Source organism: Rhipicephalus sanguineus, chromosome 10 (genome assembly GCF_013339695.2).
Source record: "Rhipicephalus sanguineus isolate Rsan-2018 chromosome 10, BIME_Rsan_1.4, whole genome shotgun sequence".
In the NCBI taxonomy this organism is placed as follows: domain Eukaryota; kingdom Metazoa; phylum Arthropoda; class Arachnida; order Ixodida; family Ixodidae; genus Rhipicephalus; species Rhipicephalus sanguineus.
Window position 1 is genome coordinate 19,897,363 of NC_051185.1, and position 15,467 is coordinate 19,912,829.

General features: G+C 47.1%; 2 protein-coding genes across 2 annotated transcripts; both read left to right on the forward strand.

The window, feature by feature from the left end:
- The first annotated feature begins 591 nt into the window (after window positions 1-591).
- On the forward strand, window positions 592-6,511 carry LOC125760158 (uncharacterized). The gene is made up of 4 exons (XM_049419895.1): window positions 592-731; window positions 3,243-4,458; window positions 4,538-5,014; window positions 6,164-6,511. The coding sequence occupies exons 1-4, from the start codon at window positions 592-594 to the stop codon at window positions 6,509-6,511; spliced, it is 2,181 nt and encodes a 726-aa protein (XP_049275852.1).
- LOC119407201 (uncharacterized) lies at window positions 6,170-10,248 on the forward strand. Its single transcript, XM_037674078.2, has 2 exons — window positions 6,170-7,075; window positions 10,118-10,248. Exons 1-2 carry the CDS (start codon window positions 6,716-6,718, stop codon window positions 10,124-10,126), a joined length of 369 nt encoding a protein of 122 aa, XP_037530006.1. The 5' UTR covers window positions 6,170-6,715; the 3' UTR covers window positions 10,127-10,248.
- Window positions 10,249-15,467: the final 5,219 nt, after the last annotated feature.

Sequence of the window (15,467 nt, forward strand, 5' to 3'; positions counted from 1 at the left end):
TTCCAGTGACTATTTTAGTCCACCCTATGCTGCCACCATCGTTGTCGTCGTCGTCGTAGTAGTAGTAGTAGTAGTCACACAGGCCACGTGATGAAAATTAAATGATGTTCAAAGTGATGATGATCAAGATGATCTATGGTGGTTCTATGACACCACGTGATCTCAGCAGATAATAGCATACCCTCATGCGTTTTTCGACTTGCAAGCATCCTCTCGCAGCAAGAGGGGCACATTTTGCATTGTGAAAGGGTGACTTAGCAGTATGAAGGAAACATTTTTTTTTTTCCTCTTTAGTGCCTGCTAAATCTCATTTCACAGTTTGTACTCCGCGCACTCGACGAAACACTTGTCTTGCAGGCTCCTGTGATGGGCAAAGCCTTTGGAGGTCATCCTCATCCTCCGCCGGAGGAGCCCAAGGTCTATGTCTTCCCAAGCCGGAAGGGCACCGTTGTGGAAGTCTGCGAGTCCGCCGCCATCGTGGAAGTCCGGGAGGGGTCCAGCATCCGGGAGCTGACAGTCACCGTGGACTGCTTCTACTACGAGGGCCGGCCCTTCTTGAACAACCTCGCCCGAGTGCTGCACAAGGGGGCGATGCTCAACGTGGACTACATGGTGGGCCGAGTGGGTGGCAAGGACCGCGTCCACTGCGACTTGGCGTGGCTGGGCCCGAAGCCCCAGGGAGTGCCATGTCTCAGTGAGGATGAGTTTAGGCAACAGCTCGGCGGCCGTGGGTCAGGACACACTTTCATCAACGACCTGCAAAGGCATGCATGTGACATTCTCACTCACTTTACTTTTTTCGTTTGTAATTGCTACAGTGCAAAATCGGGGTTGCAAGGTCGAAAAAGCAAAAGAGAGCCTAGCCATGAAGTTAGAAAAACTAGTCAAAAAGTAGCTTCGCGTGTTTGAAAACATTTGCCGTGTTTACTGAAATGACTAAATGCTAGAGTATTTTAGTGGAAATGTAAATTAGTACACCAAGAACCATTCAAAATAGCAATTGGTGGCATTAAAGCGTAACTTGTTGACTTTAGTAATCATTTCGTGCATGATGTCTTTCTTGCGCTTTGCAGAAATGAGTCTTTCCACGCATATTGCGTGATTTTTCTTTAAAGGGCCCCTCACCAGGCCACATAGCAAATTTTAGTTAGACGCTGGAAGTTGTGGTGTGCCGAATGAAGAGCAGTATGCTACAAGAATTTCTCAAATCGGTTCATTACGAGCTGAGAGAAACAATCATATGGATTTCCTTGTGGCTTCGTGCTACAATCGGGTGGCTGTCTATTTTCCCTTTCTTAACCCTTCCGCCACCTTGCGGGATTCCGCAGAACTGATTTGCAATCATTTGTAGTGGCGCGAAACCATGATGCGAGGAGGTGAGTTTCAAACCCTTGCCACTCGCCCCGTGTAGCCTTCGCAAGCCAAATCCCTTCCCTGCCCTCTTCACTTGACACATACACATGAACACGTCATGCACATGCATGGTCACGTGCACATGCATGGTCACGTGCACATGACGTGCCCGAGCCAGCCCGAGCACGCGAGCGGCGTTGCACGGCCGCTACCTTTTTTTTATGTAGCGGCCGTGGGCGTTGTGTCTGCGTTCTCTGTGGTGTCCTGCCTGTTTCTGCGGCACAAGCATGAAAGTTGCGACATTTGTACCTGCACGAGAGTGGCGGTATCGTGAGCCAGTGCTGCATTAACGTTTACTTGGACGCGGTAGAATAAATAAGCCTAATGAGTGCTCGAACGCGCCAGAACATTACTTTTGTTTCCAGAGCTGGCATCTGCTCGATGTGCTAACCGCGGGGACACGAATGCATGGGAAACGGAGGCACATTAACCCCGCATTTCGCTGCAATTCACGAAAAAAAATGAAAAAGACGCGCACATTCCCTTTGTGTGTCTCATTATTTCTCTCAAGTTTTTTTAATCTATTCAAGCAACAAATTACACAAACTACACATGTCGTGTCAAATAATTATCGCAGCATCACGTGCTACTGTTGGCGACGTCAGAGCACAGTCGTCTACGTAGAGGTGCGACGTCACAGCACTACCATCTACGTAGGGCCATTTTCTCATGTACGTCATCCCCTCATTCTTTGGGCGCGCGCCCGCGAGAGGAAGGGCAGGCAGCGTTCACCTTGAAATTTGATCCATTTCCGCGACACGTAGCATTGCAAATTTTGGCAGACGTGATCGTGAACGCCCAGTGTATGCATTGCGCTCGTTAGCTGAAAATTGTCAAACCTGGTGAGGGGCCCTTTAAAGAACTAGAACTACCACCCTTGTGGTGACAATAAGTGAGTGCTGCATGAGTGCGCTCAGTCACAGTTGCTGGGATTGAAGCACATGCTGTAGGCACTTTTGCAATAGTTTCTTGCATGATGTCTGAACAGTTAATATTTCATACTTGGAGTCCGCACCTAATCCTAAGAAATAACGCAGACAGTTTGTTGGATATCTGATTTCTAATGTCAATGAGTGCAGAGCTTCCTGGATGCGGAGCGCTTTCGATTGTTCTGTTCACTTCCAGTTACAATTTAACCCTTTCATTACCACACCTATTGAAATCGTGTCAGGTTCGCAATCTGACAGTGTTGAGTGGTAATAATTACCTGAAATTACCCATGAATGTTGCCTTCTTTCCTTCATCCATAGCCAGGGTCTTGTTCTGGCTGACGATGCCTTTGGGTAGTATGCGAGGGATTATTGGTCAACTGCCAGCTCGTAAAGAGATTGTGGGCTACGGGTTAAAAAGATCTGAATTCTGTGTTATGAAACGGCATAAAATGCCAAAACAATCATCTGATTATGAAGCAGAGAAGTTTGGGCTCTGGATTAATTTTTGCCACCTGGAGCACTTTAATGTGCACCTTAGAAATCATGGTACTTTAGTGTTGCAGCAGGCGTTACATGATGTTAGCGCCTGGTGTCTCATGGTTTGGAAAGAGGGAAGGGAGATAGATTGAAGGGCACCAAGGATGCTCTTGCTGTTAACCAAAGGGGTCCCATTAGAACTGTTACACAGATATATGAACAGAGATGCACGCTTGAGCCAATGTACATAGTATATGTATACTTAGGTGCTTGTCCTGGGTTCTTCAGTCACCGCTGTCCTTCTTGATTTGCTTAACCTCCCCATGAATGTACATCAACCCGCCCATCTTGCCATTTTGTCAGTGTGACACCTGTGCCTGCCATTTTGACCTTTGCATTATTTGCTCGTTCTGTCCACAGCACAACCATAGAGCTGAACAACCTCTCCAAGGATGCTCCGAGGGGTCCGGCTAAGCAGTCGCTTCCACACATCGACCGCCCACAGGTCTGCCAGCCACCTCCACAGTCGTCGTCACTAGCTGTGGACACTCGCCCACAGACAGAAGTGTACCAGCCTTGCCCACAGTTGTCGTTGCAAGCCGCAAACACCCTCCTACAGACAGAACTACGCCGGCCACTTCCGCAGTCGTCGCAAGCTGCAGACCGCCCGCATACGGAAATGTTCCGGCCACTTCCACAGTTGTCGCAAGCTGCAGACAACCGGCCACATACGGAAGTGCACCGGCCACTTCCACAGTCATCACAAGCTGCAGACCGCCTGCATACAGAAGTGTTCCGGCCACTTCCACAGTCGTCGCAACCTGCAGACTTCCGCCCACAGACGGAAGTGCGCCGGCCACTTCCACAGTCGTCGCAACCTGCAGAGTTCCGCCCACAGACGGAAGTGCACCGGCCACTTCCACAGTCGTCACAAGCTGCAGATCGCCCGCATACGGAAGTGTTCCGGCCACTTCCACAGTTGTCGCAAGCTGCAGACTTCCGCCCACAGACGGAAGTGCGCCGACCACTTCCACAGTCGTCGCAAGCTGCAGACTTCCGCCCACAGACGGAAGTGCACCGACCACTTCCACAGTCATCACAAGCTGCAGACCGCCCACATACGGAAGTGTTCCGGCCACTTCCACAGTTGTCGCAAGCTGCAGACTTCCGCCCACAGACGGAAGTGCGCCGGCCACTTCCACAGACGTCGCAAGCTGCAGACCGCCCGCATACAGAAGTGTTTCGGCCACTTCCACTGTCATCGGAAGCTGCAGACACCCGTTCGCATACAGAAGTGTATTGGCAACCTCCACAGACTATGCCACATACTGTGACCTCTGCACAAGAAGTGCACCATCTGCCTCCGCAGTCACAAGTTGTGGACACCCACTCACAGATGGAAGCTTACCAGCCACCTACAAAGTCACTGTCAGAAGTTGTAGATACCTACCGACAGATGCAAGTGCACAAGCAACCTCCACAGTCATTGTCGCAAGCCACCAACGCCCGCTCACAGATGGACGTGCACCGGCAAGCTCCACTGCCAACGTCTCAGGCAAAGATCTGCCCACAGATGGAAACGCACCAGACACCTCCGCAGTCGCTGTCACACAACAACCTGCCCACAGATGGAAGCGTACCGACAACCACCACAATTGCTGTTGAAAACTGTGGACACCAACCCTCAAGTGGATGTGCACTGGCAACCTCCACAGCCACTGTCACAAGCAGTGGACAACACTCACCCACCGATGGAGGCGTACCGGCAAGAACCACAGGTGAACATATGCCGACAGGACACGCGCCAGTCACCTACACAGTCGCTTTCACACATCGGTACCCGCTCACAAATGGAAGTGTACCAGCAAGCTGCACAGGTGATGTCACAGGTGAACATCTGCCCACAGAAGGAAGCGAACCAGGCACCTATGCAGTCACTTTCACACATGAACATCCGCCCACAAACGGAAGGCTGCCGGCCACTCCCGCAGTCGGTGCCACTGGTCAAGACCAACTCTCATATGGAAGAATACCGGCAAGCTCCACAGGCGGGGTCACAGGTGAACATGTCCACACCAAAGGCAGTGAACCAGTCGGTGTCGCAAGTCGCCAACATCAACTCTGAGATGGAAGCATACCGGCAACCTCCACAGGTGGTGTCGCAAACTGCAGACACTTTCTCGCAGATGGAAGTACACGGGCCACTTTCACATACCTCCGAACCACGTTCCACAGATTCAAGCCATCTGCCAAAACCGACATCAAGTAAGGAGGCTCTTCCAACTGGCTTTTTGCCTGTGAATGTCAGAAATACCACACTTACATGCGGTTCACATTCTTGCAGGTGAAACCAGCACCAGACGAGGAAGCTTCAATGTTAGTGTGAGTATGTGACGCACTTGTGGTGCTCCATTTTTGTGTTTAGCCTTTTCAAGACATCCATAGTAGGCACGTGCGAATATTCGAGCACTTCGAATATTCGAATGAATATTAAAGTAATCCAATTCGCTTCGAAATGTATTTAAATTATTGGAAATTTCAAAGTATTCGAAATGAACAAACAAACATATATAAACCGCATGTAACCCCCTGTAAAGCTGGTTCCACTGCGGCGTAAGGGTGCTGTGCCCAGAATACACCCATCCAGGTGAAATTCGCACTGCCGTGAAGCCCACTTCAAGGTTAAATTAACATATTAACCTTACATAGATTCATCATTTTTTAGGTTTAAAAGCTTGTTATACCGGCTTATATGCCCTTAAGTATAGTAAGGCTTGCATTCTACCGAAAGTCGAATCCTGCTACTATTCAAAGTTGCGTCCACTTCCCTTTGAACCAAAAAGTGATATTAGGGTGATGAGGAAGGAAGGGAGGAGGGGAGAGGGTAAAGCATAGCCGTGTATAATATATAGCAAGGGAGTGGGAAAGGGGAGAGGGTAAAGCTAGCATAGCCATGTATTGTATAGTACATAGCAAGGGGCTGGGAAAAGGAAGAGTGACGAGAGTAAGAATGAGGGGAAAGCCACAGGCTCCACTCTTTTCTCAGTCTTCGCATCACTATACTCTGTTTCATACATCAGGTATGAAACGGAGTATAGATGTGGAAGCTATGCAAGAAGTTCGGCCAGCAAAATGTGTAAATCCGTTGTCTTCTGCTTGGCCTCCGCGATTAGTTACGGCTGCGTGCAGCCAGTGCTAATAGCGGAAGCCACGATACAAAAAAGGGAAGAGACGCTAAGCGATCCAGTTGGTTGTCTTAATAATTGTGCATTGGTCCCAACAGTGCAGAACCTTGTTGCCTGCAGCAGCACCTACACGATGCGCATTGTATTTGCACCCAGGATGAAATGTACAACCGTGTGGTGGAGATCGTGAGAGAACAGAACGTGGCCCTGATCCGCGCAGAGATCAGAGAGGTCCTTCGAGACGTGTTCAACTCGCAAGGACTGAAGGTCCCAAACAACGCCTCAATGTTGCAAGGCCAGGGTGACGGCGGTCCTGCAGTGGGACCTACCGAGCGGCAACCAACGTCGGTGCCCTGCCCGAACGTGCCGCAGAAGCCGCACGTTGCCGCAGGATCTTCACGGCCATCGGACATCTGGGACGCGGCTGCAGGGAAACGAGAAGTTCAGCCGCCACCTGGTTTCAACATACCTCCGCATCCCGTTCCACCAAGGCACCACCAGTGACAGTCGGTTCTACTTGGCAGACGTCGAATGTTTCACAGCAGCCAAGCACCTCCTGGTGCACATCCGCGAGCCAGTTTGAAGGGCAACCACAAGCCAGTTCCAACGTGAATCCCACTTTCATTCCGCCAGAAGCACCGCCGCCGGCGACCATCCATTCCTCTTGGCAGCCTTCTAACATGCCGCAGCAGCCCGAGGTTGCTGCAGATGCTCCTCCCACCTGGGTGTCACAGCAAACGTGGCGCATGGACACAGAACAGCACTGGAGGAGGGCAACCGTCCGGCTTCGACGTCGCTACGGCTTCCGTTCTGCCGGAAACGCCGCCGGCGACTGCACAGCTCGAGGACAATGCCCACGGCAGCCGATGGAAGATGCAGCAGAACGTGAGCACGTTCCAGGGACACGAAGGTAACCCGCAGGACATGCAGGATTTGGGCATTTCGTTTGACGATTCGCTGGCGGAGGGCGATGAGCTGTCGGAAGACGACATTCGGCAGCTTGGCTTGTTCGGCACGCATCATGGGGACGAAGGAGCTGCTCTCTCGTCTTTGGAGATCAAGATACCGGTACGTTTTTTCGGGATTTTTGGGTTGGAGGGCTGCTTGAGGAACCAAACTGTGACACTGTCCTAAGGCCGCAAGGTCTGAGAGCAAATCTGGCACGCTGGATATTTTCATAGATTAAAATATGTCGTCTTTGAACTTTGAATACGTGCACTTCTCAATTTTAAGTAGTGCAGCTGCTATAGCAGAGTTTCTGATAGTATAACCTGGGAGAAAATCAGGTGCTAGCTGTTTAGAGCATCAGACAATTAACTGGACTCATTCAATCCCTCCATAGGATGCCAAATTTTTGGCTAGTGCTGCCAATTCAGCTTGAAATGAGGGTACCCACTGCAGAGATAGCGGAGCAGTGATGTAGCACTTCATTTTATGCAAGGTATTCCAGCATGATTAAATATAAAAATGCACTACTTGACCATCACACTCCCAACACAGACTACAACCGTACACATGTACACATGCTAAAGCTCAATGTGTCTTTAAAGACAAATGTTTGAGCATGTTTGGCACAATATGCAGATTGACTAAAAGGAGTCTTTTCACATGCCCAGCAAAGTCTCATGCACCAATGCTTCCACAATTGGTGCCTTTCAGATTATAAGTAAATGCTTTGTCAGTTACTTGCCACAAAAATGGACTTCACATATTCAGGGAACAATACATGTTATCCTTTCTAAAAGATAGGGCATTAAAACACAGACTCAAGAAAAGTCCAGACACCGCAAACGCCAACTAACAACTGCAAAGACGCGCAACGGTGGAAAAAAAAGAAGGAAGGCACAAAAGCTCATCTGCACATGCCCAAGCAGTAGGTGAACCTATCAATCTGGCACGGGGGGTGTCTACCTGAAAGATAACCGTTAAGTCATTTGATTCCTTCTTTATGCAAGTTAATTGATGGTTGACTCATGCGTGCGCTACCACTATTATCGATATGCCATGCCTCAATCATTATACGCGTTTATTCAGTTCCTGTGCTTGTACAGAACTGCGCATTCATTGAATTTAGGCGTGCACTTTAGAAGGTGCGCCTCCAGTTAGCGATCTCTTACGTTCCAGTAATCTCTGGTCAACACAGTGGCCCGTCTGTCTTACGTAGAAGCAGCCACAGCTAAAAGAAACCTTATACACCAAACTTGTACAGCAATCAGTGAATTTGTTGGTGTGTTTTATGAAACAAATGTTGGTCCGCTGCTTGTCTAGTTACTCGCTCATTCTTTCTCTGCTCAGCGGCACAAATCTTACCTAGATTATCAGCAGCCGTAAAAACATTAACACCATATCTACTTCCCATTTTCTTAAGCCCCGTGAGATAACGCAATGAATGTAAGGAATACGTACGACACATTTTTTCCTATTGCTTTCTGCAACCGTGCTTGGGCTTCACAAAACCGACTTCTTTAAACGTTCAGCGACAGTTGCCACTGTTTCTTTTAAAAATAATTTGTTGGGGTTTAACGTCGCAAAACCACAATACGATTATGAGAGACGCCGTAGTGGAGGGCTCCGGAAATTTCGGCCACCTGGGGTTCTTTAACGTGCACTTAAATCTAAGTGCACAGGCCTCAAGCATTTTCGCCTCCATCGAAAGTGCGGCCGGCGGTGGCTGGGATTCTATCTCTCGATCTGCGGGTCAGCAGTCGAGCACCACAACCACTAGACCACCGTGGTGGGTGACACTGGCCACTGCAATGCAAAGATAACCTACATCTAAAAGGCGCGTAACCTGTGTGTTAAAGCTGGCACTCATTTTGTGCTCCCACGACTTGGTGAGAGAAGACTTAAAGCATAACATCGCTATACCATTCTTTACAACCTTAGAATGCTTAGACGAAAAGTTTAACAGCGGTTTTGAAGAGCTAAGAGAATACTGCCAGCATACGTGGTTCTTCTGGAACGTTAACGAAATGTCTAGAAATTGTATTCCATTATTCTGATGCAATTTGTAGTAAAGTTCAGCGCTCCTCCATTTAAATGAAATTTTTCGCTCACTGAGGTTACCACGATTCAAAGTCCACCCCTTTACAAAAAAATCAAGTAATCATCCACATAATGAAGAACCTTAATAATAGAATTACCTAAGGCGCCTTCTGAACGTTCGTCAATTTTTCTAAGGTTAGAAGCACGGAAGCTTGGGCGAGTTTGTAAGACATCATGTACCTTCAAAGCGCCAAAAACAAGGGTTTGCTAAGGTATAAATCACTAAAAATCGGGGCAACCTTAGAACCAATACAAATTCCTGATTTCTCTACATGAACGCCTTCCTTGCAACCTACCAGCGTAAACGTTAAATACATGGAAAGAATTCCTGGAAAATTCCCATAGAAATGCCACATCGGTGAAAACCGTTTTCTGCACTTATTGTTGATACAGTCATTCAGCACGAGGGAGAAATCCACGGGGGATAAAGGCGGAGCTTAGTGACGTCAGCTGACGGGGACAATTCCCCTCGAAAGTCCTCAGCTCACGCGGACGAGGCGAACGGAGAGGCAGACCAGACTACTCTGCCGTGCGCTGCTGCCTTTCACAGGATGCGCGTAAAAAAATAACGACGCTGAGTATTTCACGTGCTTTTGTCATCGCAAGCCCGGACTGCAAGAAATGTGCCATTCTTTGCGAGGTCATTCACGACTGCTTTTCTTTTTTTTCGCCTCTGCTGAAGAAATTGTGCGCAGCCTTTCGGATCAGTCAACTTTGGCTCTAATCTGCGAGACTTTGGTCGTGTAGTCGAGTAATAGGAATTGAAATGAAGCGTCTTTCGATTGATCGGCTTTGTGTTAAGAGTGATGCTACAGGCTTAGGCTGCTTTGGAGCAGCTTTTGGAGCAGGCAGAAGTGCGTTTCGGAGCAGATGTTGCTAGGAGCAATTTTAAGACATGTACTGCATTCATGACAGATGACCGATAAAAGCATGATGTGCTGCACGCTATTCAAGCATAATGAAATGACCAAAGAATGATGATGATGATGCTTGAGTGCTTACAGCTTTGTTTTCTGACGGTTTTCGCTGGCTGAATGTTTTATATTTTTTTTGTATTTTTTCCAGAATCTCTGAAGCCTACTGATGGGTGGTCATTGTGAGCACAGGAAACCAAGCTAGCAAATAATAGTGTGTGCATGTGACCGAGCCAGCAGTAATGACGCAAACTCTGTTCTCATGCGGGATATCTCAACTGATTCCATTCTCATTTGCACTTGGACAGTGCGTGTGCGCACGACTGAGTATTCAGTAATGCCGTGAACTTGGTCGTCCCGTGTGCGATTTAAATATTCCATTGTCATCAGTGTTCGAGCATACCTGGCACAGTCCTGGCCTTTACAAAATGTGTGTGTGTCATTGAGCGAGCAGTTTATAGAGTGAAACCGGTGTTCAACTACATATCATTTACATTTGCGTGTGGTGCATGCATGTGATACTAAGCAAGTGTAAGTGCAGATTTCTCGATCTCATTTGTTTTGTTTTTGGATGTGTGGCATAGTTTAAACAACTAAGATACAAGCAGAGACAACACTCAAAGCTTGTTAGTGGTGTGCAGTTTTTTTGACTGCACAACTTGTTTTGTTTCTTGTCGTGTCTCTTGGTTTCTTCATTAATCTTTTTTCTTCTCTTTGATAAGAGATGAAGAATTACTGCAGCACACTTTTTATAGCTTGCGGAACAATAGTTGGAATGCATATTTGCATGGAATCAATTAGGGCACTCTTTTACTTTTAAAGCTGTGATTACGGCTATATTTTCTAGATTACAGCCATTTATACATTAGACCTTTGGTTTGCTCATTTTTGCTCTCGGCTTGATTAAAGCAGTACTAGTACAAAAATCATTCAGCTTTAGACACCGTAGTTAGTGCAAAGCCTCGTTTCCTTAAGAATGAAGAAAAGTTGCCTACGACATTGCAGATTGAGACGTGAAGCACAATTTTGCTCAATTGCTCAGTTTGCACAATCAAATTGAAGTGGTGGTCGTGTGTTATCAAAAACGACCCACGCGCTCGTTTGGCCTAGTATTGTGGTCGAAAAACTGTATGTAGTGACAGTCGTCGAAAAATGTTGTTCCTTCCACTTGTACACACCCCTTTGAAACGCAGGAGGCTGATCATGTGCTGAATGGACTCTATGGTCACAGCTTGAATGTAGTGTTAGTGCATGAATCGGCATTGGATACACCGCAAAACTGCCATGTCCAAAGTTCCATTGAAAGATAATGTAAAGAATTGCCCATTGTGCTTCTCGGGAATTGAGCTTTCAGTAAATAAAAAATCTGTTGGCACCGGTGTATTATGCGTTTTTGTGCCTCTACTTTCATCCCTCTGTGTAGCCCTACGATGTCTGATGGACAACATGCTGTTGTGTACAGTTATTCTACGAACAGTTGATGCAATTTATAGAGGAGCGTCTCGATACTCGATGGCTGCGATGAGACGGTGAATTGGTCACGAGAGCAATAGTTTTAACGTGACAGTGAATTCCGGCGTCAGTGTCATGTTGTGATAGGAAAATCGGCATTATCCGCGAGCTAAAATTTGGTTCGAGAGGCAATCGAACCCAGGCCTTTTGCGTGGCAAGCAGAACCACTCCAGTGCTTGTAACGGATTCAGAAAAAAAAAACCTATAGAAGTCTCGATGCATGTAATATTGCGTGCATGTAATATTGTGATGCATGTGATATTGCAGTAATGCTAAAAACAGTGTGAAGAATAAAGTTAAGATGTACTTCCTTTCTATTTCTTTTAGTGTTTTTTGTACACTTGTAATATTGTGTAAATGTCTCTTTTCTTTCAAACTGTGTATTTCTGTCTTTCTATTTCTTTTAGTGTTTTTTGTACACTTGTAATATTGTGTAAATGTCTCTTTTCTTTCAACTGTGTATTTCTGTATAGTACTTAGTATTCTGACTTAATATTTCATGCTAGGGCAAAATGGTGTTGGCTGTCACGTGATATTTAAAATTTTTGTTTCAGGTATGCTATCTAGTTTTTGAATTTTGCTTTTGTGTTCCCCCGCCAAAAAAAAAAAGGGAAAATGAATTTTTTGTTGCACTGCATCTGAGTAAATGTATGGGTGGAGGGACCCTAGTCATGCAGCGGTATCTGCCTTAAACCCAGGCAAATTTTCCTTTTGTCTAAATAAACTGAATGAATGAATGAAGCATAGAATCGCATTAGGCATCGAAACATGCGAGTTGTGCAATGAGCAGGTGGGGTAAAGGCTAACCAAAGCGCTCGGGCATAATTATCGTCAGCAACAGCATCATGAAAGTGTGCAGCTGCATGGGTGCACGTATTGCTGTACAGATGCGTAGTGGGTACCCCCCTAATTCGCAGAATGCGTTACGGTACAGTACAATGGGCACTTCACAACTTTACTTGCACTAGACCTCCTAAGATAGTTTAAAATGGCCATTGTTACAAATAGAGACGTTACTTTTCTCGTGGCACGGTTGAGCTGTACACCGAGAAGCGAAGCCTAGCTAGCAAATGAGAAGGCGGTTTTTTATATATAGCTATGCTTTTCTTGGAAGCTAGTGCCTTTGGGTGTTAACGAGTTAGCCTGCAGTGACCTATTATGGTATGGAGGAAAAAGAGTTTGCTAGTAGCCTAGCCTATCCTGGACACGGCTTGGTTATCAAGCCAAAGCCTGGATGACCATCGCAGTCCATTTGAATGTGCCTGGGAGATGCCTTTCAAGTCCACAGCTGCCAACCCCGGATGAAACCATCAAGCCTGCTCCAAATAAAGTTCCATCTACTTACCGGGTTTGTACGATTCTAGCACACACTAATTTTTTTCGCTAAATGTAGCCCTCAGATTTGTGTGTGTGTTACAGTCGAGCCCAAAAGCGAAATCGGCACCAAGTTATTTCTTTCGATTTGCCTAATGTAACAGTACCTGTGTGTTACAATAAGGGCACACTAAAATCATGCAAATGCACAAGGTCTGACATGCATGCAATGTACTGGGCATTTGTTAACCTTAAACATAGTCTATATAATAAACACACACACTGCTAAATAATCATCTGAAAACAAACTATCGGCTGCACGGTTCAGAGGAGGAGAATCGGAAATGTCGTGCAATACGTCATATCACCCAAAATGTTCCTGCTTTTATGCAGCTGGGCTGTGCAAAGTGTATCTAATAGGAAGCTGTGCTGTGCTGATGGCAAAGCACAGCTCCGGACCAACAGTATTTGGCCACGCAGCCCATAGTCGTGGATGAAAATTGAGGGCATAGCCGTGCTTGTTGCATTCACTTCAATCGGTTCAATCTGGCCATGGCCCAGCTTTGCTTCTTGTGTCTATTAGGCTGTGCATTTTGGTGCTGTTGTTGCGTGTATGGAAAACTCCATTGCACAGCGCTCTACGATCTCAGTCGCCGGGCTGGTGCAGAAAATCTAGTTTTTGTGTGCTGCGCGAAGCATGTCAACTTGGCTTATAAAATTACGGTGCAGAAGCCAGATGGAAGTCTAATCGTATCTCAAATCGTTGGTTGGTTGGTTGCTCCTTAGTAACCTGGCACTGCAACCCACCACGGGGCATCGGCCATGAGATGGGCGGTACCTTGTTTTAGCATGTTCCGTTGCGGCACTACAAGGAGATTTTTAAGAGCGAAGCTGTTGAACTATCGGCAACTATCATCATCACGAACCAACGCGCGCACTCTCTTCATTCTCTTTACAATGACGCTGTTTAAGCTATCGGTAACTTGTGCATCACCGTGCACAGCTCCTCGGGTGGGTATGCACCACAGGAATTGGGCAAGCCCCACTACCGTCTACAGCAGGTACGAGTGTCAAACGAACACGAACACGTGAAGAAGAAAGACAGAAAGAAAGAAGCAGATAGAACGAAAGGAAAGAAAGAAATATAGAAAGAGCGAGAAAGAGAAAGAAATCGTAGTAAGAAAGAAAGAAACAGATGCGAGAAATAGAGAGAGAAAAAGAAACAAGGAAGGCCGCGGAGCTCTTTCTTCAAGCTTTGGCGCCACTAGTGCAAAGCTGCAATAATTTTTCTCACCTCTCATCTCCATGCAACGTTGCTTCTTCAACGACACCCCTTTCACATTGGGAAATTAAATGTAGCGCAGGATTTAGATGCTTCCCTTTAAGGAACACGTCCTCAAAGTACGATTAACGGCATGCACCCAAGTCCTTTTTTTTTTTTTTTCAAAAGGCGCCGATCGGCGTTTTTCAGACCATAATTCGCACGTGCGCCAGGCAACGCGCAACTGGTTACTAAGCAACTTCCAACCAACCGAACGACTGCGCGTTACCCGCGTTCGTCTCGCTCACGGGCGTGAGCTAGCGCATGATGTTCGAACGCCACGGAAGGTGAAACGTTCGCTGCGTTGCACATGCGCGTCTGTTCTTGTGCTTGGCGCCACTCTGCCTCACCTTCTACCAGAAGAACGGCGGAATGAGGTAAGACCAGCGTGCTCAAAATACGGTTAACTAAACGCGGTGCACATCAAGGACGCAGCTAGCGTCGTCGCGATCGTGGGCAGCTTGCTTGGTCACTTAGCCACTTAGCTTTAAACGTTTTCATGCGATGCTCGATGTTTTTGTTTGCTTGTCGGCGAGTCACGACGTGTTGCGTGACAGCTAACAGATCTGGAGCAATATTAACGAGAACTAACGGATACTGCGTTGTAGTTGCGTCAGCTTTTACCGTAGGCCTGCGATGCTAGCGTGCTCAAAATACGGTTCACTAACGCGGTGCATATCAAGGACGCAGCCTGTACGTGTCGTCTCGTGGGTTTTAATGGTCACCTCTAAGCGTTTATGTTGCGACGCTCGATGTTTTTGTTTGTTTGTTAGTCGGCGCGCCACGATGTGCTGTCAGCAGCTGTGCGAGAGAACTAAGAGATTTGGAGCAAGGTGGTGGGGGTGGGAGGTGCTGTCGTACGGATCACGATGGAGTAGCAGAGTGAGTTGGGTGAGTTGGTGCATAGCATAATAAAATATTTGTGGCGCAACTGAGACAAGCGTGACTGAGCGCACTAACCTGTCTTCTCTTGTTTTCTTGCTTGTCTCAGTTGCCCCACAAATTTTTTATTAAATCAACGATGGAGAGCTGGGGATTAACAGAGCAGTGTATAACGTTTTGATCGAAGCAACATGCGGAGCAGGCGTTCGCACGCGTATATACTCGTACTATTTTTTTTGCAATGAAGCGAAGGCTGCAGGGCATGTAGTCCCGCATTTGAGTCCGTATTTTCGACATGAGAAATGACACAAAACTCCTTCATTTTGTACAGACAGCTCTTTGAGACGGGCCGCTGCACACACCAGTGAGTTCATTGTTTTTTTAAAGACGAAAACGCATAAATGTTGGTCTGTCGGTCTGCCCGACTTTCTGTTTCTGTCACCCGATTCAGCCACCCGGCGAAAGTTTAACC

Excerpts from the sequence above, each read along its gene's own strand:
- LOC119407201 (XM_037674078.2), top strand. The coding sequence starts at position 6,716 with ATGCTCCTCCCACCTGGGTGTCACAGCAAACGTGGCGCATGGACACAG.
- LOC125760158 (XM_049419895.1), top strand. The coding sequence starts at position 592 with ATGCTCAACGTGGACTACATGGTGGGCCGAGTGGGTGGCAAGGACCGC. Across the intron at positions 4,459-4,537 it reads ACCTGCCCACAGATGGAAGC|CCACTGTCACAAGCAGTGGA; the intron begins GTACCGACAACC and ends CAACCTCCACAG. Across the intron at positions 5,015-6,163 it reads ACACTTTCTCGCAGATGGAA|GATGAAATGTACAACCGTGT; the intron begins GTACACGGGCCA and ends ATTTGCACCCAG.